The following is a 27,390-nucleotide window of genomic DNA, read 5'->3' on the forward strand; positions in this document are numbered from 1 at the left end:
AGAAAGATTATAAGACCAGATCGGAATCATGCGGTGGTTTGGTGATTGATTTCTGAATTAGGGGGCCAGGGACGGGAAGAAATAAAGCGCTTGGTAAGCGCAAGGCACCCGGGTGAAGAGCGGCAAGGGGCTGTTCCTTTCCTCTGCATCCTATTCCTGGGTCCTGGGAAATGTTTATGCGCCGCAAGAGTTGTTGGACCATCTCCACGTACCATGCAGCAGACAGGTTAGCAGGTCAGCTCAGACACGTCAAATCTGCCAACCTCTCACATTTCTGGAAACATGCAAGGATCGACTTCTGTTCGGCAGTTATGTCTGAAAGTAATGAGCGGCCAACGTAGCAACAAGATATATGTTGTCAAAAATAACTGAGATCCATCAGATGTACAACATGCAGAAAGCAGACTAGCCCTAGCACATGATATACGCTCTAGGCTGCCATGCTTAAATTAAATAAATATACATCAGCTAGAGATAATGGACCCTGTTAACAACACGTTTTTATTGTGTGAAAGAATCAGGTGAAAAAAGGATTCGTAATATCAAAAGAAATTTGGCCATTGTTGGTGAATATGCACAGGACCTGCCCAGAGAGACGGCACAGAATCCTTTAGCAAGTGCCCTGAAATGCCTCGTTAGCTACAGATATCAAGTGCAACTAGGCGCACTTCTCAGCTGCTAACCAAATTAAACTAGCGCAAGCAGGGAACTATCCGACTCTATCCACTGTAGATCTCTCATCTAGGTTCCACCTCAACCATGCTCATGGTAGAGCTGTTCATATTTCTTGTGGAAGTGATTGGTGAAGCTGCATTGGCCAACCGATCGCCTTTTTGCCTCCAAACCCCCCGTGAACTTCCACTAGGATTTCCAGGAATCTGATCTCTGTCTTTAACCACGCCTGGTTGAATTAGGCTTCCAACATCAAGACCGATCTCATCTGACAGCATTTCTACGACCTGTTTCATGGAGGGCCTCTGGTTTGACGTTCCTTGGGTGCAAAACAATGCTACCTTGATGAAGCGCAAGACTTCCTCCTCTGAATACCCCACCAGTTCCCGATCCACTATATCCAACAGCCTATCTTCATCTCGCAGCTTCCATGCCTGCAAAGTGCAAACACAATCAATAGTCAATACATATCCACATGCATTGGAGTGATGAACCGACTGCAGCCAGTGAAAACAATGCATAAAAAGAATCACTTAGATAAACACCTGCTAAATACAGGAGCAAAATTTTCTACAGTTAAGTGAATCCTTCACCACCTATTCTCCCATGGAAGCCCATGTCTGCTACTAAGTGCCAGCCTTTTTCACATCCTTTAATTTTGACAACTCCCATTCATATGTAATCAGGTCCTCCCTCTCTCACCTGCCCTCCTGATCCTTGGCAAAGCTTCATTCAAGGACCTCCTAAGATTCTCTACCGCACAAGCTGATACCTTTCTCTTCTTCTTTAACCAATTTAGCCTAAATTGCCATTAACTCGTATGCTTCTAATATGCTAAATAAAATAAAGATAATTGCCTAAATTTCAAAAAACGAATGAGTTATTGCTCATTGGAAACCAAACCAGCTTTAACTGTACTACGTGGAAGGAGTTAGAGGATTACCCACTCCAGAAGAGTATGCATATCAAGCTCCCATACTGACTTGCTGCCACTCCTACCACTGATTATCTCAAGTACAAGCACTCCAAAACTGTAGATGTCTGCTTTCTTGGTTAATTGCCCTAGTAAGGCATATTCTGGAGCCAGGTAACCCCTGTAGATTCCATATAGATGCAGGATCAGACAGGATCCTTGATGATTTCAAGACCTTATTCCAAATGCTACACCATCGGTTCAAAGTTTAAGTTTCAAATCTATAAGCTCATCAAATGAAACCAGCATGATCAGACAAACAGATCCTCAATGCACAAACAACTTGCAAGATGAGCATGAAGATTCCGGTAATGCTTATCAAACAATTTCATGAAGATGAATTACGTTACACCTTGCGTTCATAGTTTAAGCTTGAAATCTATAAGCTCATCAAATGAAGCCAGTATGATTGGAGAAACAGAACTTGAATGTAAAAACAACTTGCAAGATGCATATCAAGATACAGGTAATGCTAATTATTTCACTAAAAGGAATCAATACACCAAAATTCCTACCAAAATCTAGTAAATAAACAGCTAAGTATGTATCCCCAAAATTAAAACAAAAATGGTCGAGATAACACTTACATAGTTCCCGCCACACGTGTGCTAATGTGAGTGACATTGTTAGGAAAAAGCTTAGCTAGACCAAAGTCTCCAATTTTTGGGGCTAGGTCTTTGTCAAGTAAAACATTACTGGCCTTGATATCTCGATGGACAATATGCGGCTCGGCTTCCTCATGGAGAAATGCAAGACCATGAGCAGTACCCACACAAATAGCAGCTCTTTTGGGCCAATCCAAAGCAATCCGCTTATTCTTTGGACCTGACATTCCAGATGGTTTATATGAGACTATGAATCACAGGTTCATGAAGATTATGAATCGAACTGTTCTAAATGATGATTTCACTACTTAATTACCGAGTAGAGCATTTTCTAAACTGTTATTCTCCAGATACTCGTAAACCAAAATCCTGTTGGTGCCTTCAACACAGCAACCCATCAGTTGAACAAGATTAGGATGCCTAATATTTGATACCATATCAATCTCAGTCAAAAACTCATTTGTTCCTTGCTTTGATTCAGCAGACAGTGACTTTATTGCAACCTGCGTTTCATCCCTCAATGTTCCCTGCGTATGAAATAATAACAATGGCTTAGCATATGGAAAAGAACCATTAAACTGAAATCAGTTTGTTGAGTAGAAAACAAACCATCATAGCAAAAGAATGAAATGATTGTTTGACAACCCAAACTAGCAATAAACAGATGAATAAAATGATAAAGTAATCAACCACAAACAGAACTCCAACGTCTCACTTTATATACAACTCCAAACCCTCCACGACCTATTCTGTTTGTTGGATGAAAGTTGCGTGTTGCTGACTTCAACTCGTTATAGGAGAAAAGCCGCACATTTTTTGGGGCCTGTAATAAACCAACAACTGCCCCAACACCTGCACGTTCGTTCATGTTAAGGATATCTGAATTTTTCTGAAATATCAAAGAGGATCTAAAATAAAGAAAGTATAGGAATAAAAGATAAGAAGCATAATATGAGAACACAGAATATTTCCAAGAAACAAACTTTAAAAAGAAAAAAATAGCAAAAAATAGCAGAATACCCCAAAACCAGAGGGGCTTAAGGTATTAAAGGACTGTTTTCTGGAATATTTAGCCTGCTGTCCTGCTCTCTGACTCCCTTTACTCTCTCACGAACTCATGGCCCTTCCAGAGCCACCCCCAACCATGATATTTCTAATCATATGGACATGAAACTAGAAATACAAAGAATAATTCCAGAATCCAATTTTAGAATGGTGAATGACATGTCTTGCAAATCTTTAGCATGCAATTAACCAGCCATATAACTATTCCATTGTACATAACTGGAGGGATTCCATGAAGAAGACTAAGGTACACAAGGAAAATTATGGTGGTTGTGTTCATAATATCCCAGAAAGCAGGAAGCTCCAGAGTTGTCACGATTCAATAGCTCAGATTGAACATTATGCTCTAGAAGTGAAGATCACAAGACCCCAACTTAAGTTTATAAGTTTGGCATGGTTGGCCAGCGAAAGGCCCAAAAGATCACATTTCTTTTGATGCTTCCAAATATTTTTTCACTTGAAGAATTTCAGTACTCAAAAAGACCTAATTTTGTCTTTCCCAATCCTCCAAGTAACTATTCTCAGGATGATACCCCAGGTGGAATTAAAAAAGAAAAAAAAAAAAATCAAATAAAGGCCTGGATAGCACCTAACATTCAAATGTAGGCAAATGGCATGCATAACACCCCTATGATACTTGGACCTTAAAAACTTTAAAGCTCATAATTCCTCTCTATTTTACCAATAATCTCTCTTGTAACAATAATAACGCTTGCCTACCTCAAATATAGGAGTAGCAACTGTTGGCCTTGGGCCCATTTGGGCCTTGTTTTCTTCCATCCCAACTTTGGGCTTGTGCTGGTCACGTGCCCAACTAGAGGGGGCAACCGATGGATGGGGTTTTACCCCTTGATTTCTCACACAGCAGAGAAGGGGCTGCGGCTTCAAAAAGAAAAAACGGGAAGAAGGGAGAAGAGGGAGGAAGAAAAGAAGAGGAAGAAGCTGCTGGTCTTGCCTTTCTCTTGTGCTCTACCACAGTTCCGGAGATTGGGATTATTCTTTGTGCTCTTCCAAGTGGGTATCCTTTGAAAGGCCTTGATGTGGTGAGGAACTAGGGTTTTTCATCCTAGTTAGGTAATCTCTGTATCTCCCTCTATTTTGTGGATACCTCAAGTTTTTTTTGGACAAAACTTGAGAAGAACTCTTGTATTTGCTTGTTGATATAGTAAATTCCTCGTTGGTTGGCCCCATCGATTTTTCCCCCAATCTTGTGGGGATTTCCACGTAAATTTGTTGTCTTCTTCTGTGGTTTGCTTGGCTCTATCTTATGAGATTATTACTTGCTTGGATTATGGTTGTTTGCTCCGTTGTTATACTCTTGTGGAGGTCTACTTGTTTTTGTGCCTACAAGGTGTTTGTGAAATTGCCTAGTCCGCTTGTATTGATCTTATAGGTTGCTTTCGCATTCCGTATCCATCTCCAAACACTTACAAGTGGTATAAGAGCTTTTGGTTTGTTGTCTGGACTAGATGGAAGGAGTTAGCAACGTGATTAAATTGAAAGCCTCTAACTGGCCTACATGGAAGATAAAGATGGAGGATCTTTTATACTGCAGTGATCTCTATGAGCCAGTTGAGGGTGATAAAAGCAGATCGGCAGACATGAAAGATGATATCTGGAAACAGCTGAATAAGAAGTGTATGGGTCTTATTCGAAGATGGGTTGATGAGTCTATCTTTCACCACATAGCCAATGAGATTAGTGTCCAGTCTCTTTGGAACAAGCTTGAGTCCTTGTATGAGAGAAAGACAGCAGGGAACAAGGCTTTTCTAATTAAGAAGCTGTGAACTTGAAGTTTAAAGAGGACAGCTGCATCTCAGAGCATCTGAATGAATTCAAGAGCTTGGTGAATCAACTAGCCACAATGAGTTTGACATTTGATGATGAGCTGCAAGCTCTTTTGCTTTTGGGATCCTTGCCAGACAGCTGAGAAACCTTGGTAGTATCTGTTAGTAACTCTGCTCCTGATGGAAAGCTGACCATGGATTTGATATCCAACAACCTGCTGAATGAAGAGACTAGACGCAGCTCAATAGAGACATCTACTACACATACCCTTATTGTTGAGGACAGGAGGAGGAGCAAGAGCCGAGGTCCAGGGGACAGAGGTAAGTCAAGGAACAGGTCAAAGTCCAAAAATAGGATCATCTGTCATCACTGCCAGAGACCCGGTCACATTAAAAGATTTTGCAGACAGTTGAAGAGAGAACAGGCTGAGGCAAAATGGAAAAGAACAGAGGATGATAATAACATAGCTGCAATTGTTACTGATGCCATGAGAATTCTTTCTTGTGAAGAGGGACATTGCTTACACGTTAGTGATAGTACTGAGTGGGTGTTAGATTCTGGAGCTTCTTATCACGTCACTCTCAACAGAGATTTCTTTTGCACTTACAAAGCTGGTGACTTTGAAATGGCAACAATAGGTAACAAAACTTGCAAAAAGATCTATGGGATTGGTGATGTCCGTATCCAGACCAGTCTTGGCTACACCTTGATGTTGAAGGATGTAAGGCATGTTCCTGACGTTCGCCTAAACCTTATTTCTAGCTGGGGTTTAGACTTACAAGGTTATCATTCTCACACAGGTGATGGGCAGTGCAAGATCACTTGAGGGCAGCTAGTTGTGGCTAGAGGCAAGGCATGCTGCACCTTGTACAGGATAAATATAAAGCTCTGTTTTAATGGAGTTAATGTTGTTGAAAACTCCAGTTCCCCAGATTTGTGGCACAGGCAACTTGGGCACATGAGCGAGAAAGGGCTATAGGTGCTAGTAAAAAAGTCTCTTATTCATTGTGTTAAAGATACAGCTCTTAGCACCTGTGAATATTGCTTGCTTAGGAAGCAACAAAGGCTCCAATTTAAGATTCAATCTGGGAAGAAAGTAAATATGCTTGATTTGATACACTCAGATGTTTGTGGTCCTATGGATGTTCAATCCTTGGATGGAAACAGATTTTTTGTTAATTTTATTGATGATGCATTTAGAAAATTGTGGGCTTATCCTTTGTAGAGAAAAGACCAGTTTTTCAATACCTTCAAGAGGTTCCATGCTATGGTTGAAACGGAGACAAGAAAAAAGATGAAGTGTCTTCGTACTGATAATGGGGGAGAGTACACCTCCGAGGAGTTTAGAAATTATTGTGCAGATTTTGGCATTCGGCATGAGAAGACAGAACCTGTACCTCATAACTTAATGGTACGGCAGAAAGAATGGATAGAACCATTATGGAAAGAGTCAGATGCACAATGAAAACTACAAATCTACTTAAGGAATTTTGGGCAGATGCCGTAAATACTGCATGCTACTTAATAAACAAATCACCATCAGTTCCTCTGGATTTTAAGACTCCAAAGAATGTATGGACAGGGAAGCCGGCTTCTTATTCTCATCTTAGGGTGTTTGGGTGTAAGGCCTTTGCACTAGGGTTGGGTATAAAAAATCGAATCGAATCGAAAAATCGGTCCGAACCTATCCGAATTTCTTGGTTAACCAAACTGATCGGTTCAATTTTGATTTGGTATTTTTAAAAAAATCGGTTTTTCGGTTCGGTTTCGATTTTATGATTTTGAAATCAATCGGTTAACCGAACCGACTATATATATATATATATATATATATATATATATATATATATATATATATATATATATATATATATATTACTTTTATTTTTAACTATCAGCCAATCCATCTATCTTTTAATACACAATAAATTTTTTTTTTTCATTCTCAAACTTTTTTTCCTTTTCCAAGATGCATAGTTCTCTTTCAGTCTCCATCTCTTTTCCTTGTAAAACATGCATACACAGTACATTTCCTTCCTCAATGCCTAACAGCCCATTGCAATGATGCATCTCTCAGACTCACTCTCTCTCTCACTCTCACTCTCACTCTCAATCCTTATCTCTTCCTCTCTCTGCATCACATATCGTGCATGCAACCACGCACCACCCCTCCCCCCTTCTCTGAGTCCTTATCTCTTCATCTCCCTGCCTTACGTGATGCGCATGCACCCCCCTTCTCTAGGCTCTCTCCAATGGGTAATTGGCCCCTCCATTCCCCTTTAACTCTAAGTCTCCAGTACACTTTCTCCTTTCTCTCACTCTAATAATATTATTTGATTTCTCTGAGATTGTGCATCCATGGAGATCTCTAATGCTCACTAACAGGTCTATTTTTTTTATTTTTTTATCCCCTGACTTCACTTTTGAAATCTATTTTTTTTTTTAATTTCTAAGCATGTTGAGATCGTAGAATCTGATTTTCATTTTTTAAAAAAATTAACTTGACTTTACCTTTTTTTTTTTCTTGGTAGATGTCAAGTATTGGTGATAATGTAAAATCAATGGCGGAGAGTCCTAATACCAATCCTATTCCTACATCCTCTGATATTGCCCATTCGGCAAAGCCTTCTAAGCCTAAGCCTTCAAAAGGCGGTGGAAAAAAGAAATCTTCTTGGGTGTGGGAGCACTTCATCAAGATTGATTGTGAAGATCTAAGTGAGCAAAGGGTGACATGCAACTATTGTAGTAGTCATTTTGCTTGTCCACTTGCTAATGGCACTAGTTGTTTGAATAATCATTTGAGTAGATACAAAAAGTATCCACACAATCAAGTAGATAAGAAGCAAAAGACTTTGTCCTTTCAACCAATAGTAGGAAAGAAGGGGGGCTCTACAAACACACTAGCTGCTTGGGTTTTTTATCAAAAAAAATGTAGAAAGTCACTTGCTAGAATGATTATCATTGATGAGCCGCCTTTTAAGTATGTCAAACGTGAAAGATTTCATGATTTTTGTAATGACATGCAACCACGTTTTGAAGTCCCTTCACGAGGCACACTTTCTAAAGATTGTTATAATCTTTTTTTGGATGAGAAGAAGTTGAAGAACTTTTTTAAAAAATTATCTTCTGGAGTTTGTCTCACCACAGATACATGGACTTCTGTGCAACATCTCAATTATATATGTCTCATTGCTCACTTTATTGATGATAATTGAAAGTTGCATAAAAAGATCTTAAACTTTTGTCAAATTTCTGAGCATTCGGATGAGTAATTGGGAGAGCAGTTGAGAGCTATTTACTTGATTAGGGAATTAATAGGGTGATGACAATATCAGTAGATAATGCTAGCTCAAATGATGTGGAAATTCAATATTTGAAAAGAAGGCTTAATAGTTGGAAAGGGACTATCTTAAAGGGTGATTTCTTACACATAAGGTGTGCTGCATATATACTAAGCTTGGTTGTTAGAGATGGATTATCAAAGGTGGATGACTCTATTGATAGAATCCGTAATGCAGTGAAATATGTTAGATCCTCTTCGGCTAGGTTGCAAAGGTTTAAAAAATTATGTGAAAAAAGAGAAAATAGAATGTAAAAGCATAGTTTGCCTAGATGTAGAAATAAGATGGAACTTTACTTTTTTAATGTTAGAGATAGCTTTCAAATTTCAGAAAGTATTTGAGTTGTTGGAGAGTCAAGATTCTAAATATATGGAGGAACTTACTAATATTGTCAAAAACAAAAACAACATTGGTATGCCTAATGAAAGTGATTAGAATTATACACGCAACTTGCTACCATTCTTTAAAATCTTTTATGATGTCACTACTAAATTGTCTGGCTCACATTATGTCACTAGTAATGAGTACATAAAAGAAATCTTTGGCATCGGAATAATCATCTTTAGGAGGTGCACTTCGAAAGATGTTGGTACAAATTTGATGGCTTCCAAAATGAAGAGAAAGCATGACAAATATTGGGCAAATATTGATAACATCAATATTTTATTGTTCATTACTGTGGTTGTTGATTCTTGTTACAAGTTACAATATGTGAATTGGATAATTAGTGAATCATATGAACTTGAAAAGGCAAAAAAATTGCAGGACAAAGTTCAACAAGTTTTGAATTCTTTGTTTGATTTTTATAGTGCTACACAATCATCTTCTAATGTGCAATCAAGTATTCAATCTCAAAAAACATGTGAGATGGAGGTTGATCGTGTAGAAGATGTTGCAGATTTCATGGATTCATTGTATACAAAGCAATAAATTGGTCAAGAAAATGCAGAGAGCAAAAATGAGTTGGATAAATATTTAGGGGAGGAGTGTGAAGATCATAAGAATAAGTCCTTTGATGTGTTGAATTGGTGGAAACTTAGTTCTTTCAAGTATCGGATCCTTGCATCTATGGCTCGTGATGTGTTGGCTATCCCAGTATCAATCGTTGCTTCAGAATCCGCTTTAAGTACTAGAGGTCGTGTGCTTGATCTATTTCGTAGCTCTCTAATGCCAAGAATGGTAGAGGCTCTTGTTTGTGAACAGGATTGGTTGCGAAGAGCATGTGTTCCTTTTTATATAGAGAAAATCATAGATGATGCGGAGTCAATAGATTCAGGTAAGGTCTTAAACTTTTTTTTTGAATAAATTTAATATTCATTATTATGTTTATGTGTGTATGTGTCATGCTTTTTTTTAGATGCATCATGCATAATGGACGAACATCATGTTATCATCATTGATGATTAAGTATCGCATTTGAAGATAATGTTGCAAGCTTCTAATAAATTTATTAATAATATTATTATTTATTTATTTTATTATATTGCATAAGTTTTAACTTGCATTTTTTTTTTTTATTTTGTAGATTTATCAAGCTTTATTGGATGGCTTCCATTTTAAAGTGACTTATGATAGAAAGATAATATGGAATCTTATTTAGAGTTGTGATTTGTAACTTGTGCTCATGTGATGTTTAAGAACTTAGTTTTTATAATATTTTAGATGTATTGGATAATTGAAACTTCATTGTTGTGTATTTTATTTGATAATTGAGATTGTATTTGATGGTTTTGAGTATTTGTTATTTACTGGCCTTTTATGTCACTCATTTGTAATGTGAAACAGGTTTTACATAGAAAAAAAATCAAGAAACTGAAAAACCAAACTGATCATATCGGTTAACCAGTTGACCAGTTAACCGATCTAACCGATTCGATTTTGATTTGATTTTTTGTAAAACTGATAGGATCGGTTTGGTTTTAAAAATAGAATAATGGTTCGGTTAACCGGTCCGTGCCCACCCCTATTTTGCACATGTTCCTAAGGAGCAAAGACAGAAGCTTGATGACAGGTCTACTCCATGCATATTTCTTGGGTATAGTGATGAGCAGTTCGGCTACAGACTTTAGGATCCAGAAAAGAAGAAGATGATCAGGCATAGAGATGTAATCTTCTTTGAGGATCAGATGTATAGTGATACAAAGAGGATTAAGCAGTCTGAGTAGGTTGCAGATACTGAAGATTCTATATCTATTCTCTTTCCAGTCCAGCAGAATATTGATGTAGAGTAGGCAAAAGATGATATCAGTCATGATGATATGACAGAGGCAGATGCAGATGACAATCCCGAGCAGGAGGTTCCTGAGCAGAGGGAGCAACCTCGACAAATAGATCCTGTAGAGCTTTTGGTTAAGAGGTCTACTAGACAGCAGAAGAAGTCCAAAAAATATTTTGAATCTGAGTGGCTTCTGATTAAAGAAGATGGAGAGCCAAAAAGTTTTGAGGAAGTACAGTTTCATCAAGATAAGCACAAGTGGCTGCAGGCAATGCAAGATGAGATAGCTCATTGAAGAAAAATGATGCTTATGAGCTAGTTAGTCTTCTTAAAGGTAAAAAAGTCTTAAAGAATAAAGGGGTTTTCAAATTGAAAAAGGATGAAAATGACAATGCTGTGAAATACAAAGCTAGGCTTGTGGTAGAGGGCTTTAGACAGAAACAAGGGATAGATTTTGATGAAATATTCTTTCCTGTGTTAAAAATGACTTCCATCCGTACTGTGCTAGGCTTGGCAGCTAGCTTGGACTTAGAAATTGAGCAGCTAGGTGTGAAAACAACCTTCCTTCATGGTGAGTTGGAGGAAGAGATCTACATGCTACAGCCTGAAGATTTTGAAGAAAAAAGCAAAGAACACATGATTTGCAGGTTAAAGAGAAGTTTATATGGCTTGAAGTAGACACCAAGACAGTGGTACAAGAAGTTTGATGCTTGCATGGTAAATCAAGGATACCGCAAGACAGATGTAGATCATTGTGTGTACTTCAAGAGATTTTCAGGTGATAGTTTCATCATTCTCTTGTTTTATGTTGATGATATGCTGATTATTGAAAAAGATATTCAATTGATTGCCAAGCTGAAGAAGAAATTGTTTAAGTCTTTTGATATAAATTACTTGGGTCCAGCATGCCAGATATTGGGAATGGAGATCACACATGACAGGAAAGTCAAGAGGCTGTGATTGTCATAGGAAAAATATGTTGAACGGGTACTCGACAGGTTCAATATGAAGGGAGCAAAGCCAGTTGATACTCCCTTGGTTGGTCATTTCAAACTGAGCAAGAAACAATGTCCTTTTATTGAGCAGGAAAAGCAAGAGATGGCTCACATTTCCTACTCATCTGCAGTAGGAAGTCTGATGTATGCTATGGTATGCATCCGACTTGATATTGCACATGCAGTTGGTGTGTCTAGCAGATTTCTATCTAATCCGGGAAAGAAATATTGGGATGCAGTGAAATGGATACTCAGGTACTTGAGAGGTACATCCAATGCTTGCTTATGCTTTGGCGGCACAACACTAGTTCTGAAAGACTTCACAGATACAGACTTAGTAGGTGATCTTGATCACAGGAAGTCTACCTCAAGGTTCTTATTTACTTTTGCATAGGGAGCCATGAGTTGGCAGTTTAAACTGCAAAAGTGTATTGCTTTATCTACTGCTGAGACAAGTACATCGCAGCTTGTGAGGCAGAAAAGAAAATGATCTGACTTAGACATTTTCTGGAATTGAATTTGAAACAAAATGATTATGTTGTTTACTGTGATAGTCAAAGCGCCATGGACTTAAGCAAGAATGCTGCCTTTCACTTCCAGACGAAGCATATTGGTCTGAGATACCACTGGTTGTGTGATGCTGTTAGTGAGCAATAATTGAAGTTAGAAAAGATTCACACCAAGAAGAATCCATCTGATATGATGATGAAGATGGTTCCTACAAAGAAGCTTGCAGTTTGTAAGGAACTTCTTGGGTTGGACTCCAAGTGAGGAGTCATTGTGGACGGTCTCCCTGTTGGGCTGGAGGAGGAGATTGTTGGTCTTGGGCCTTATTTTCTTCCATCCCAACTTTGGGCTTGTGCTGGTCACGTGCCCAACTAAAGGGGACAGCTGACGGGTGGGGTTTTACCCCTTGATTTCTCATGCAGCAGAGAAGGGGCTGAGGCTTCAAAAGGAAAAAAAGGGAAGAAGGGAGAAGAGGGAGGAAGAAAAGAAGAAGAAGCTACTGGTCTTGCCTTTCTCTTGTGCTCCACCACAGTTCCGGAGATTGGGATTACTCTTTGATCTCTTCCAAGTGGGTATCCTTTGGGAGGCCTTGATGTGGTGAGGAAGTAGGATTTTTCATCCTAGTTAGGTAATCTCTGTATCTCCCTCTATTTTGTGGACACCTCAAAGTATTTTTTTGGGCAAAACTTAAGAAGAACTCTCTTGTATTTGCTTGTTGATATAGTGGATTCTTCGTTGGTTGGCCCCGTGGTTTTTTCCCCCAATCTTATGGGGGTTTCCACGTAAATTTGTTGTCTTTTTATGTGGTTTGCTTGGCTCTATCTTGTGAGATTATTACTTGCTTGGATTATTGTTGTTTGCTCCGTTGCTATACCCTTGTGGAGGTCTACTTGTTTTTGTGCCTACAAGGTGTTTGTGACATTGCCTAGTCCACTTGTATTGATCCTACAGGTTGCTTTCGCATTCCGTATCCATCTCCAAACACTTACAGCAACATGCATCATGCATGAGCTCAAATAAAGTTGATCTATGACATCTGAATATGTCAACATCTCACTAGTACTTGTAGGATTCTTCTGAATATTTCAAACAAAAACAATCTTAAATTTCTAAGAAAGAAATTAAAATCCTCCAACCCAAATCTAAATGAACCAGGTACCTTCTTTTATTCCTTAGCCATGACTAACCCTAACTCAACAAATTGAGAGGCATAAAATGAAACAAAGAAACTCTGAGAAATTAATGAGACAGTCAGGGGACATCCGCTTATGACTTGTATGAATTTATGTTAATGATAGATAAGCTGCCAAATTCTTGTTATGTGGGGTGACAATTCCATTTCTTTGATGTGCATGGTAACAGATGTTTCATTTGTCTGTGTGTTATTTGCCTCTTGACTACCATTAATCTGCAAGAAACAATCGAACATATAGATCGGTAGCTTACAATGGTTCATCTCAACCAAAAAAAGGCAAACATAATAAGAATAATAAAGAATATATGTCAGAGTCCTAGACTTGAAAGAATCCGAGACCCTGTACCAGTGTACCACAGCAAAGCTGGCGAGCTATTAGCGAAGGAACATCGAAGGTAGTGGATGATCTGGAATATAATCGTACCTGAATCTGATTTTGTTCGATGACCATTCTTCTTTTCCCTTGATCGTGGTGCACCAAAGCAGCAGAACCTTCTTCCCATCCGATCAAGCTAATTTTGCTAGTTGCTTTCGATCATGAACCGCTAAGCTGTTGAAAGACAAAAGGGAGAATTCTCTTTAGCGGAAGGCAGTGCATCTTTGTCGCCTGACAAGAAAGAAGCCGAGCTCTGTGTCTCATGAGTTAGTTAGTTTTTTTTTTTTTTTACGCGATCGAAGAATTTTTATAATTTTTGATTCAAGCGTATGAGCTTCTTTTTCATGCAGCGAATTCTTCGAATACGATTGTAAGTATGATGATGAATCACATGAACCAACCAACCAAAAAAAAAGAGAGAATTGCGAGGAAGGAAGCCAAACCTCTGATCTGGAGACGCTGCAAGAGCTATCTGAAAATAGGGAAGTTTCCGCTCCCGCTGTCTTGGAGAAACGAGCGCATGGCCTGATCGACTGTGACGGAAAAGAAGGGACGCCTCTGCCTTTCTTTCTTCTTTTGATGATGATGATTCGCTGTATTCTGGGTGGTGTTGGATCTGCGGATGGTGGGTGGCAAGTTGCTCTCTTAATTTAATTACTCCGAGATCTTTCTTCCTTTCGACTCTCTTCTTCTGCTTAATTACACCCAAGACCCGAGAGGGCGAAGGATGCAGGGAGGGAGAAGCGGAGAAGAAGACAGGGAAAGAGAGCGGGTGGGTGTGGGGAGGCGAAGACTCGGTTGAGTTGAAGTCGGTTGGTGCCGGAGATTTTTATTTAGTTTGACACGGAAAATGGCTCCCGCAAGATAGAGAAACGCTTCGCTTGTCAAACACTCAGCACTCGGGCTATTAGGCAACAAACGAATGGGTTTGACGAGGGATATGCTAGGTTGGATTCTGGGGCTGCCTCTCTTCTCCTCTGTATCCGCTGCCGTCCCGATTTCCCGTTCAGACCGGCGCACCACCCTTGCCCGACGTCCAAGTAGGCGACGGAAAGCGACTTGCACTCAAAAAAACTAAAACCTACATAAAATGGGCCCCAAGAAACTCGTGCACTCGCTCGGCTCTTCCATGTGTTGGTTACCCTGCTTATGGCCTACGATCCCACCCAGGCCTTCTTTCCATCATTCATAACCATACCCTTCTGAGGTAATCAAGATAGAGTCTCCCATGTCACCATGACCGGCCACATAAAATGTGGCCCGCTCGTAACATTGTGGCCCGCTCGTAACATTGCCTTCCTTGTAAATGTGTCTTGCCACATGCAAGGTATAGATAGGTCTAAACGAGCCTCTAAACCTCCACCAGCGAAGCGCCTTAATACTTGGTCCCTACACTAATCCACGATATAAATGTTTCGATATAAATGTTTCGAGACATGTCCTTCTAAACAATTTTCTAGAAGCGGTATCTAAAGCAAAATTACAAGATTAAATAAAAAAATATCTTAAGAGCAGCTTATGGAGCTAGCAGGCTTCATCCAATCAGACCAAAATGAGTATGATTACTTGATAGACTCGAATCTTAATCTTTACTTACCAAGGCAGACTAAGATCTTGCTCATTTTAAACCATCGTAATCTATTATGGGCATGTCAACACGCATTGGTTGCCTCACCATCTCCAAAGGATGAAGCCTTGGCACGGGTGTTTCCATTTGAAATGATGACCCATGTAATGAACATCCCCACAGCGCCAGGGTATTGGGCCGATCAGATTTGCTGGAGCATCACCCGGCTACAGCACGTATCTACAAGAGATCGATTTTACACAGCCAACAGCAGGTGATTCTTCTTCTTTGATTTAGACTTGGAAGTTTGAAATGCCTATTGGAAGTTTAAAAGTCTTCTTTGACGGCGGTGGTCAGCTGAATGACTAACGCATTGGTTTTTGCTTCCCCAAAAATCCTAGGTCAGATTTAGGTTTTTGCTCACCCAAGAAGAGGAAGGACTCCTCTATATTCACACGTCAAAGATGGCCACCTACCCTAAGACCTCACACCCGAAAATGTTAACTCATGGTGAATTAGATCTGATTTCTATCACACAAAAATTAGAGCTTTTTATAGATGGCATGGATGGGGAGATAAAGATGAAGTTTGAATCAAATTCGAAGTTAGATAAGAGTCTGATTTCAAGTGAAATCCAAGTTCAACTTGAATTTAAATCAAATCAGATTTTATCCTCATCTAAGGAGCTTTGAGAGTGGGTGACAAAAGACTTTTGGCATGCATATTTCTCATGCAAATCTGAATTTACGTTGAGAAGTGGGCATGCACACAAGGGTGGTCGGTGGTAGGGAGGAGTCCCAGCTGATTTGAACTCTTAGATTTTATCCAATAAGTCTCCAACCTAATTAAATTAGGTTAGACCTAATTTAATAACTTGAATCCAATCCAATTAGGTTCCAAACCTGATTAAATCAGAATTTAATTGAGCCCAATTCCTGATCAAATTAGAAATCAATCATCGTTAGCAATTAAATCATCTCATAATCTAATGGTGTCAAATCAAATTGAATCCAATTTAATTAGACTTGAGCCAAATTACATTACTCAATCAAATTGAGCTTAATCAGCAATCTAATTGCTTATCAATCCTCCTTTAATTCACTAACCGTTAGTGAATTAATTCATTGCAACTTTTACATTAGGTTAATCATCGAATGAATTGATGATTACACTCTAGAACGATTTTCAATCGTTGATTAGCTATATGATCGGACAATAACTTCTTTTGAGTGTGACTCCATAGATTCGAATCTAAGCCGGTAGTCTAGGAATAACTTTCTGAACTAATCGATGTAATCGTCTAGCAATAGGATCCGACGTCCGTATAGGTTAAATGATTGCAAAGCAACATTCAAGAACCTACTGACGTATAGTTATCGTATAATTCATCTCTTTGACCTTAATGCTCAAGGTGATCTAGAGTTTAACTGTCAATCTTGGAATAGTCAACCACATTATATCTCAACCTTTTAAATCTATCACATAGATTGTCCTGGCCAAGGTTTTACTAAATTGAAATATAGTGATGCATCGACTCTTGAATCTGGAGGAGTCAATCCCATCTTGACTCACACATCAACATAACAAATACTTGACCGTTCATAAATCTTTCGTCACTGAATTAGAAATTCAGATAGTCCGACATCAAAGCACAGTGAGTTACTTGCAAGTCACCATAGTGATCTCAGATTGAAGGGACACTTATACTCATACCCTTTTTAAGCTATTCTTCATAGCAGAGTGCTCCCCAGTTGGCCACGTTCGGTCCAAACGTACTCCTATATTTCACTTGCATACCATATCAGTGTCTCTACACTCCTTGATTAAGAGGACAATCAACCCATATGGCACATAACGACCTATACTTGATATAGCTATCGTCCTTGTAATAGTGTATCATTTGGTTGTGGATAATTTTAAGGACTCAATGATAAATCCTTCTTTATCAATTTAAAATAGTCCTAAGTACTTCATCACAAACAGGAGTTCATATAGAAGATGTACAAAAAATTTATGATGAATAAAGCCAAATAACTTTTATTACTGAAAATTCATATACAATTATAAAAATGAGCTCAACCGTCAACAGACTGACGATTGATTTTAGGACATAATTTTCAATACCCTTTCACCTCACTATCGACAGCACTGGATTCGCCAAGATTTGGGCTCCCTTCCCCATGCGCGCTTTGCCTCCAACGGTGTCGAGCTCCCCTCCTTCAGTCGATGTGCTTCTCCAAGCACCCCTCCTTTGGTCGACGGCTCCTCGGTGCACACTCCTCCCTTGGCCGACGTCATCCTCTGCGTGCATGTGCGCTTCTGCTAGCATCGAGGCCAGATCAGTGACCAACATGTGGTTCTATGACTCTCGCTGGCCCATGTACCCCTCCAGCGGCGCCAAGGCCAAGCCAAGCCAAATAATAAGGAGTCAGATAGACTTCATGGACTCTCAAACAAAAACTTATGATAAAGGGCTCTTAAGCTTTGATTTACTTTTCTCTCCCTTTTCTTCTCGCAGGGTCAGAGGAGAAAATCAAAGCCGAGCAGAAGAGAAAATCAAGGCCAATCAAAGGTCAGATCTAGGCCGATTAGAGCTCAGATCCAGACCGATCAGAATTCAGATCTAGACCGATCAGAGCTCAGATCCAGACCGATTTAAAGCCAGATCTAGGTTGATCAGAGCTCAGATTCAGGCCGATCCAAATCGAAGTCAGATCCAAGCTAATCCAAAGTCCAAAATCAGGCTAATCTGAAGCAAAAATAAGCCCAAATTGAGACAAAGCTCCAGTTCAAACTAAGATAAATAACAGAAAGGAGTCAAGCAAAATCCAAAAGCTCTCAAATAGAGCTTCCAACTCTCATAATAAAAGGCTTTCAGACCCTATCTATTCTGTATCGTTCTCTTTGAGCAACAAATTTTCAAGCACTTAAGTTGAAATAGAGATCGAACCAAGGCCACAAAGATGAGGTGAGGATCAAGATGAAGCCTATGACCTCTAAAAAACTAGCCTCAAAGGATCAACATTACTAGAAGGCTAAGATCATCAGAAGATCAATCTGAGTAAATCAAGGTTGGACTATCAAGCAAAAGGCTAAAAGCTGAAATGAAGGACCAAGTAGAGCTCACCACCAAGATGAAGTCTAAAGTCGATCTGAGAAGGTCAAGCCTCAATGCAAACTAAAGATCAACCTCTAAAGGTCACCCTCCCAAGAGTAAGCTCTCAAAAATCGAACTCCCAAAGGACAACCTCCTGAAACTGAGCTCCTAGAAGCCAAAGTGCCAACCAATGAAAGTTAGTTAGAGAAAAACCAATTGAAATAGGGTAATACAGCTCTAACCATCTATCATTTTTTCTAAAGTTCGATTCAATTTAAAAATCGAAAGGCCCAACCAGAACTGATCCGACGAGTTCTCTTATTTTTTGTGTGCAGATCAGTAACGAACCTCTACGACTAAGAAGTGGGGGATGACCTACGAAGGCCCCCAAAGATCGAACTCTACTTTTCAGCAAGTTAACACCTATGAAGACCTTAGCCATATAAGAAGTGCAGGTTAACCTATGCAGATCTTTAGAGGGATAATCATTAAGGACCTTTAGCCCACTGACCTCGACAACAAACGAGAGATAACCTATAAGGATCCTTAGTCCATCAACTTCAGCAATAAATGAAAAGATGGTCTTTGATCAGCTTAGCCAATCGAAAAGACGGTCTTCGATCGGTTTAGTCAATTGAAAATACGGCCTTTGATCGATTTAGATAATCGAAAAGATAGCCTTTGATCGGCTTAGTCAATCGAAAAGATGATATTTGATCGGTATTAAAAATAAAAGATGACTTTTGATCGGCAAGTCAACTGAAGAAGCCTATTGATCGGCTTTTAAATGAGACGATCTCTGATCGGCCTAATAGATAAGGACCTTCAATGCTCAACGATCCAACTTACATGGGCAGAGATCTCGTCAGTTTGAGAAGCAGGGGGTAACTTATAAGGACTCTCAGCTAGTTATCTTCGGCAACAAACGTAGACCCCTCACTCTTCAGCGAGTAGAGCTGATGAAGACTTTGACGATTAAAAAGTTTCAAACATCGAGGAGATGTGACCCCTCACCTCATCGAAAGCTATAGATATAGTATGTCTTCGGCAAAGCTGAAGTACTCCCTTTGTCCGACTCAATTCTAACTCAGCCTCGAGAGTAGGGGTACTAATGTTGGGGGTAATTTTGTCTTGACTGAAGACGTGAAGCCCACAAGAAAAGATTAACCCTCATGGATCCTCAAAATACGTACCTCTTTCAAAATTAAAACGACCACTGGTAGTAGAGCGGATAAGAAAGAATAATAAATAAAATCTCTTCAAAGAAGGAAAAGATAAAGGTTATATCTCTCCAGATAAGTCAAAGCTAACCGTCTGATTTTTTTTTTCTCTTATAGCTCTTCAGTTTCCATCTATAAATAAAGGCTTACAGGGGATCCCCAAAGTATGAAAACTCTTCTCTCCCAACACGCTCACTCCTTCTCTTTTATTGTTGGATTTCTGACTTGAACGTTGAAGGATTTCCGTTGGAACCACTTCTGATCAGAGATTTTTCTTGCAGGTCTTACCATTGCCGACCTGATATCGCCGTCCAACTCCAGCGGATCCGATCTCGAGATAAAAATCTGTATCAACAGGGTCTATTCAAAGTTTCTCGCAACCATCGCTGTGGAACCATGTAGCCGTTTGGGTTGCCTTGCATGCAGTGGAAAGCAGCTTCAATTGAATGCAGGGGATTCTGTTCCAAGTGCTCTGCAGACTATACTGTCAGCCGATGCATATGGAGTAGAATATCAGCATGCATAATTTTTCTTTTGGGCTCAGCCCCTTCTTATGTACCCCAAAACTAAAAAAAAAAATAAAGGATGAGATGGCAACATACTCAGACTAGTGTGGTTATGTATCCCATATAATTTGGGTTAGAATCATTTATAGTACTTCTATACGGACCTTAGAAAGAAAACATCAGAAGGTTCAATAGAAAACAGAGAGACTAGTTCTCAATTCAATTATTCAAGCGGAACATAACTTGATATGAAAAAGAAAGATGATAGTAAGATTACTATTTAAACTTCCAATGGATAACCTTTCTGGTTCGTTTTCCAACCGAAACAATCTTCCTTATTTTTTCTTAATCTAATATATATAATATAAAATGGAGTAACCGTGTTGGCGCTTCTCCATTTGACATGTGAATAAAGATGGAGCCTCCGTTTTAACGCGTGAATTTTTAAGGCCAAGGAGAAGAAATCGCTCGGCAAAAAAAAAAAAAAAAATCGCCCACCACAACGAGGATGTCTCCCAGACGGTGACACCGGTGAGGTCGAAGGTGCCGGTGGCGAGGCTGCTGGTACAGAAACAGAGCAGCAGGCAGGCAACGATGGAGTCAAGGAGCTGTCGAAAGCACTCCCTCTCTCCCTGCGACGAACCCTACCATCCTTCCTTCTCCACCGTCCCAAAATCTCCAGCCCTCAAATCCAAAGCCCCGATTGCCATTCGCACACAAATTTCCCCTCCATTCCGACCTCCCCTTTGACTTCCACTACCCCTGCTCCGACAAAAGATCATGCTTCTACCAAGATTAAGCTCTCAAATCCTCAAAGGACCAACTCACACCATCACAACTCGCATAAAAATGCACCACCCCAGCTGAAATTAAGAAACCCCCTCCTCAGATATCCTCCTTCCCCACAGATCTCAGGAAAGAAGAATGAAATGAGAAGAAAATGAAGTGAAAAGCAAAAAAAATATCAAAATGTCTTACCTTTCAATTTTTCGATCTTTCCTTCCGTTGATCTTTCGTATGCTTACCCGGTTTTCCCTCTGTTTTTTTCGGTCCTGAAGAGCTTCAATTGGGTGGGAGGCTTGGAGTGCCCAAACTGGAAAGTTTTGACGGTGGCTTGCGTTTTGGGTTGGGTATTTATATGTAAGGGTCTAAAAGGATAAATATATTATTAATTAACCGTGGGAGGCTTGGAGTGTCCGAACTAGAAAGCTTCGGCGGTGGTTTGGATTTTGATTTGGGTATTTATATATAAAGGTCTAAAAGATTAAATATTTAGCCCACTGATTATATCTGTTGATCCGGTTGAGGTTTATATTATTGTAATGTAAATATTATTCATTGAAAAAGATTTATATTGTTATAATGTTTGATAATATATGATAATATATGCGATTGATTCAGTCGATGAAATACTAATTTTGATCAATAAAAAGAAGTTAACTTTAAAATCTCATGCATAGCACAAGGCTCTTGCTGCGGCCAATCTCCTCGTCGCCTGATCGTCGGGAAACGAGCGCCTGTAAAAAGGAAAGTCCGTACTGACCGGAGGCGGCTCCGACGGGGGACCCTCCGACGGTCAAGTCAGAGAGGTGACTGGGCAACAGTGAAATAAAGACAGAGAGCTCAATCGAGAGAGAGAGAGAGAGGAGCGAGCCTGTGGTTTCGAAGTGGAGAAGTGGAGAAGTGGAGATGTGGAGATGTGGAGATCTCCTGCACTGTTGCCTTCCCCGATATTTATAGTGGAGCGTGGTATGGCGCCGTCATTAATGACGCGGACAATTGAGGAATTGTCAACTCACTGTAGACTGTCAGAGTCGCCGTGAAAGTATCACATCGCCGTGGGGCTGTCAAATCGCTAGGGTTGACAATGCCCTCGGCGGGATAATGCCCTTAGGTGGCAGTGCCGCATGTCGCTGTCAGGACTGACAGGCTCTGATGGCTGTACGGCGATCGGAGGAGTCGACCGACCCTAGGTCGGTGGCCAGCTGTGTGGCGTCGGATGGAGATTCGGGCCCCTCCGATGGTCAGCCGGGCATGTTGCGAGAGTCGGCCATCAGACTTCCTGGTTCAGTCGGTCGGGAGAGTGAAAAAGGTCTGTCCGACCGACATATCCTCCGTCGGTAAAGGGCCGTTAATCGGTCGGTGATGGCGTTCGGTCGATCGGTCGGTCGGCCAGTCGGTCGGTCGGTCGGTCGGCCAGTCGGTCGGTCGGTCGGCCAGTCGGCCGGTCGGTCGGTCGGTCGGTCGGTCCGATTATAAGTCGGCACGAGTAGGGTCGGTCGGGGTCGTCCGTCGGAGTCGTCCGTCGGGGTTGTCCGTCGGAGTCGTCCGTCGGGGTCGTCCGTCGGAGTCGTCCGTCGGGGTCGTCGGTCGGAGTCGTCCGTCGGACTCATCCGTCAGAGTCATCGGTCGGAGTCGTCCGTTGGGGTCGTCCGTCGGGGTCGTCCGTCGGAGTCGTCGGTCGGACTCATCCGTCAGAGTCGTCGATCAGAGTCGTCCGTCGGGGTCGTCCGTCGGAGTCGTCGATCGGGCTCATCCGTCAGAGTCGTCGGTCGGAGTCATCCGTCGGGGTCGTCCGTCGGGGTCGTCCGTCGGTATATCCCAACAGTTGCCCCCCCCACTCCTGAGCCCGATGTCGTGTTGGCTCGCGTGAACATGTGGGCGACGGCTTCAGACGAAAGGAGTGGTTTTCCATCTTTTCTTGCCCCGACTCTGGCGATCACATCAACGAACGATCCAATATCGGTCGTCCTGACTGTAGGTCGAGCATGCACGTCGGGTCGGAGGTCGGCCAACCTCCGAACGTTGCTCGTCGACACGATCATTCCGCAGAATCTGAAAGTCGAGTAGCATCCGACGTATTCGGATAGGATAACGATGGCAAGTCGAATATCCATTGTCCGGCCCTTGGTCGGACGTATGCGTCGGGATGTATGATAAACGGTGGCAAGCCGAATATCCTTCGATCGATCGTGACCAGATCGGTATGTCGCGAATACGATTGCAGTCGTCTTGGCGTTTTGCCTTTCTTAGTCGAAGCTAAGTCGGCAAGTTAGCCAGCCGCATTAGTCGAAGCCCTTTGCCTTCAGAGGTGGGGGCCGTCGTAGATATTCCGCTCCTTCGATCTCCGTCGTAGAATCCGATATGTCCTCGACGATCGAGACGTAGATTGAGCAATTGGTTCGGTGATTCGTCGATCAGGCCGACGACGGAGTCATAGATTCGGCGATCGGCAATCGAGCCATGTTGGTCGGGGCCTTTTGCCTTTAGAGGCCGAGGCCGTCGATTTCGGCGATCGGTGATCGAGCCGTTGATTCGGCGATCGACGATCGGCCGTGTTGGTCGGGGCCTTTTGCCTTCAGAGGTCGAGGCCGTCGATTTCGGCGATCGATGATCGAGCCGTTGATTCGACGATCGACCGTGTTGGTCGGGGCCTTTTGCCTTCAGAGGCCGAGGCCGTCGATTCGACGATCGATGATCGAGTCATGTTGGTCGGGGCCTTTTGCTTTCAAAGGCTGAGGCCGTCGATTTCGACGATCGGTGATCGAGCCGTTGATTCGATGATCGACGATCGACCGTGTTGGTCGGGGCCTTTTGCCTTCAGAGGCCGAGGCCGTCGGTTCGACGATCGATGATCGAGTCATGTTGGTCGAGGCCTTTTGCCTTCAGAGGCCGAGGCCGTCGGTTCGGCGATCGGTGATCGAGCCGTTGATTCGGCGATCGACGATCGACCGTGTTGGTCGGGGCCTTTTGCCTTCAGAGGCCGAGGTCGTCATAGATTCTCCGCTCCTTCGGTCTCTATCAGGATCTGCGCACGAGGAGCGGGGAGAGGGGTGTATGAGTCATACCTGCGATGCGTCGGTCTCGGACTCCATTGTCGGGGCAAGACCCATCTATCGGTGGAGGGCCTGCTGGGTTCAGCATGGGCCCGACCTTTCTTCCATTTTTCTTTTCGGCCCGTGCCTTAAGTCAGGCGCCGGTGGGAAGCTCCTTCGTCCGCGTGCATGTACTTGTACGCGCGCTCCAGCAGTTCGGCGTATGTTCGGGGGAGAGTTTTGTCCAGGGAGTTGGTGAATCGGGATGTCCTTAGCCCCCGTTTCATGGCCGAGATGGCCATGTCTCCATTGAGGTCCCGGACCTCAAGCGTGGGCGCGTTGAATCACGTCACGAAGTGTCGTAGAGTCTCATTTTCTCTCTGCTTGAGGGAGAAAAGACTGTCCGAGGTTCGTGGCGGCTTCCGACTGGTGCTGAAATGGACCACGAAGGAATGCTCGAGCTGCCCGAAGGAGTGGATACTTCCCGATCGAAGACCGAAGTACCAGGCCCTGGCAGCTTTGCGGAGCGTGACGGGGAAGCCGATGCAAAGGAGAGCGTCGGTTGCCCCTTGAATCGTCATGAGAGCTTTGTAGCTTTTCAGATGGTCGATTGGGTCGGTGGAGCCGTCGTAAGACTCCACGTGCGGCATCTTGAACCGACTAGGGATCGGTTCGTCGAGGATGAGTCGGGAGAGAGGTTGGGCGGTCTGAAAGTCGACGTCGTTTGAAGACTTCTGTCCGTCCACCTACAGCTGCGCGAGCCGACGGTCGATTTTCTCGAACCTACGTTCGTAGTCGTCTGTCCGTCGGTGCTGGGAGACCCCAGGAGTGGAGTCTCTAAAAGAGTCCGAGAGAGAGGCGGACGGCGTTCGCGGTCGCTTCTCCTTCCTCGCCCGCTCCAGCAGGGAAGGAGAGAGCTGCTGGGACTGTCGGGCATCGCGCCGTGGCCGCCCCTCCTCCTCTCCACGGGAGTGCTGTTGCGGGCGCTCGCGCGGAGGCGACGGGGATCGACGCGGGCGTCGGCGGCTGCTCCTGGAGGGCATCGGACGGGCCGTCGGTTGTTGCTGGAGGCCCTTGACCGCATCCGTCAGCACGGTCATCTGCCGTACGATGGCCGCGATCTGCACCTCCGTGGTCACCGCGGGGTGTGGAGAGCTGGGCTCCGCCGCTGAGGGTGGCGGGGAGGCCTCTTCCCGGCGGGAAGAGCGTCTCGCCGACCCGGTGACCCTCGATCGTTGGGCTCTTGTCTTTGTCATCAGTATCTTTCGCTTGGGAAGGCTTGGTGCCGTGTCCCCCCTTCCTGGCGCGCCAATCTGTTGCGGCCAATTCTCTCATCGCCTGATCGCCGGGAAACGAGCGCCTGCAAAAAGGAAAGTCCGCACTGACCGGAGGCAGCTCCAACGGGGGACCCTCCGACGGTCAAGTCAGAGAGGTGACTGGGCAACAGTGAAATGAAGACAGAGAGCTCAATCGAGAGAGAGAGAGAGAGGAGCGAGCCTGTGGTTTCGAAGTGGAGAAGTGGAGATGTGGAGATGTGGAGATCCCCTGCACTGTTGCCTTCCCCGATATTTATAGTGGAGCGTGGTATGGCGCCGTCATTAATGACGCGGACAATTGAGAAATTGTCAACTCACTATAGACTGTCAGAGTCGTCGTGAAAGTATCACATCGCCGTGGGGCTGTCAAATCGCTAGGGTTGACAATGCCCTCGACGGGATAATGCCCTTAGGTGGCAGTGCCGCATGTCGCTGTCAGGGCTGACAGGCTCTGGCGGCTGTACGATGATCGGAGGAGTCGACCGACCCTAGGTCGGTGGCCAGCTGTGTGGCACCGGGTGGAGATTCGGGCCCCTCCGATGGTCAGCCAGGCATGTTGCGAGAGTCGGCCATCAGACTTCCTGGTTCAGTCGGTCGGGAGAGTGGAAAAGATCTGTTCGACCGACATATCCTCCGTCGGTAAAGGGCCGTTAATCGATCGGTGATGGCGTTCGATCGATCGGTCGGTCGGTCAGTCGGTCGGTCGGTCGGTCGGTCGACCAGTCGGTCGGTCGGTCGGTCGGTCGGTCCGATTATAAGTCGACACGAGCGGGGTCGGTCGGGGTCGTCAGTCGGAGTCGTCCGTCGGGGTCGTCGGTCGGAGTCGTTCGTCGGGGTCGTCGGTCGGAGTCGTCCGTCGGACTCATCCGTCGGAGTCGTCGGTCGGGGTCGTCCGTCGGGGTCGTCCGTCGGAGTCGTCGGTCGGACTCATCCGTCAGAGTCGTCGGTCGGAGTCGTCCGTCGGGATCGTCCGTCGGGGTCATCCGTCGGGGTCGTCCGTCGGAGTCGTCGGTCGGGCTCATCCGTCAGAGTCGTCGGTCGGAGTCGTCCGTCGGGGTCGTCCGTCGGGGTCGTCCGTCGGTATATCCCAACAGTTGCCCCCCCACTCCTGAGCTCGATGTCGTGTTGGCTCGCGTGAACATGTGGGCAACGGCTTCGGACGAAAGGAGTGGTTTTCCATCTTTTCTTGCCCCGACTCTGGCGATCACATCAACGAACGATCCAATATCGGTCGTCCCGACTGTAGGTCGAGCATGCACGTCGGGTCGGAGATCGGCCAACCTCCGAACGTTGCTCGTCGACACGATCATTCCGCAGAATCTGATAGTCGAGTAGCATCCGACGTATTCGGATAGGATAACGATGGCAAGTCGAATATCCATTGTCCGGCCCTTGGTCGGACGTATGCGTCGGGATGTATGATAAATGGTGGCAAGCCGAATATCCTTCGATCGGTCGTGACCAGATCGGTATGTCGCGAATACGACTGCGGTCGTCTTGGCGTTTTGCCTTTCTTAGTCGAAGCTAAGTCGGCAAGTTAGCCAGCCGCATTAGTCGAAGCCCTTTGCCTTCAGAGGTGGGGGCCGTCATAGATATTCCGCTCCTTCGATCTCCGTTGTAGAATCCGATATGTCCTTGACGATCGAGACGTAGATTGAGCAATTGGTTTGGCGATTCGTCGATCAGGCCGACGACGGAGTCATAGATTCGGCGATCGGCAATCGAGCCATGTTGGTCGGGGCCTTTTGCCTTTAGAGGCCGAGGCCGTCGATTTCGGCGATCGATGATCGAGCCGTTGATTCGGCGATCGACGATCGGCCGTGTTGGTCGGGGCCTTTTGCCTTCAGAGGTCGAGGCCGTCGATTTCGGCGATCGATGATCGAGCCGTTGATTCGGCGATCGACGATCGACCGTGTTGGTCGGGGCTTTTTGCCTTCAGAGGCTGAGGCCGTCGGTTCAACGATCGATGATCGAGTCATGTTGGTCGGGGCCTTTTGCCTTCAAAGGCTGAGGCCGTCGATTTCGGCGATCGATGATCGAGCCGTTGATTCGGCGATCGACGATCGGTCGTGTTGGTTGGGGCCTTTTACCTTCAGAGGCCGAGGCCGTCGGTTCGACGATCGATGATCAAGTCATG

General features: G+C 43.7%; 1 protein-coding gene across 2 annotated transcripts; it reads right to left on the reverse strand.

Moving 5' to 3' along the window:
- Positions 1-478: 478 nt before the first annotated feature.
- On the reverse strand, positions 479-15,091 carry LOC105046241 (putative serine/threonine-protein kinase). 2 transcript variants are annotated; one of them, XM_029264909.2, is made up of 7 exons: positions 14,176-15,083; positions 13,781-13,906; positions 2,966-3,102; positions 2,567-2,777; positions 2,233-2,470; positions 1,616-1,766; positions 479-1,106 (listed from the first exon to the last, which is right to left on the reverse strand). In XM_029264909.2, the coding sequence occupies exons 2-7, from the start codon at positions 13,857-13,859 to the stop codon at positions 738-740; spliced, it is 1,185 nt and encodes a 394-aa protein (XP_029120742.1). In that variant the 5' UTR covers positions 13,860-13,906; positions 14,176-15,083; the 3' UTR covers positions 479-737. The 2 variants fall into 2 exon arrangements, with proteins under 2 accessions (XP_029120742.1, XP_010923072.1); XM_010924770.4 differs by lacking the exon at positions 2,966-3,102 and having other exon boundaries at positions 14,176-15,091.
- Between the last annotated feature and the right edge of the window lie 12,299 nt (positions 15,092-27,390).

This window comes from Elaeis guineensis, chromosome 5 (assembly GCF_000442705.2).
Source record: "Elaeis guineensis isolate ETL-2024a chromosome 5, EG11, whole genome shotgun sequence".
NCBI lineage: Eukaryota > Viridiplantae > Streptophyta > Magnoliopsida > Arecales > Arecaceae > Elaeis > Elaeis guineensis.

Excerpts from the sequence above, each read along its gene's own strand:
- LOC105046241 (XM_029264909.2), bottom strand. The coding sequence starts at position 13,859 with ATGGGAAGAAGGTTCTGCTGCTTTGGTGCACCACGATCAAGGGAAAAG. Across the intron at positions 2,471-2,566 it reads TTTAGAAAATGCTCTACTCG|GTCCAAAGAATAAGCGGATT; the intron begins GTAATTAAGTAG and ends CTGGAATGTCAG. Across the intron at positions 1,767-2,232 it reads ACACGTGTGGCGGGAACTAT|GGGTTACCTGGCTCCAGAAT; the intron begins GTAAGTGTTATC and ends TGGAATCTACAG.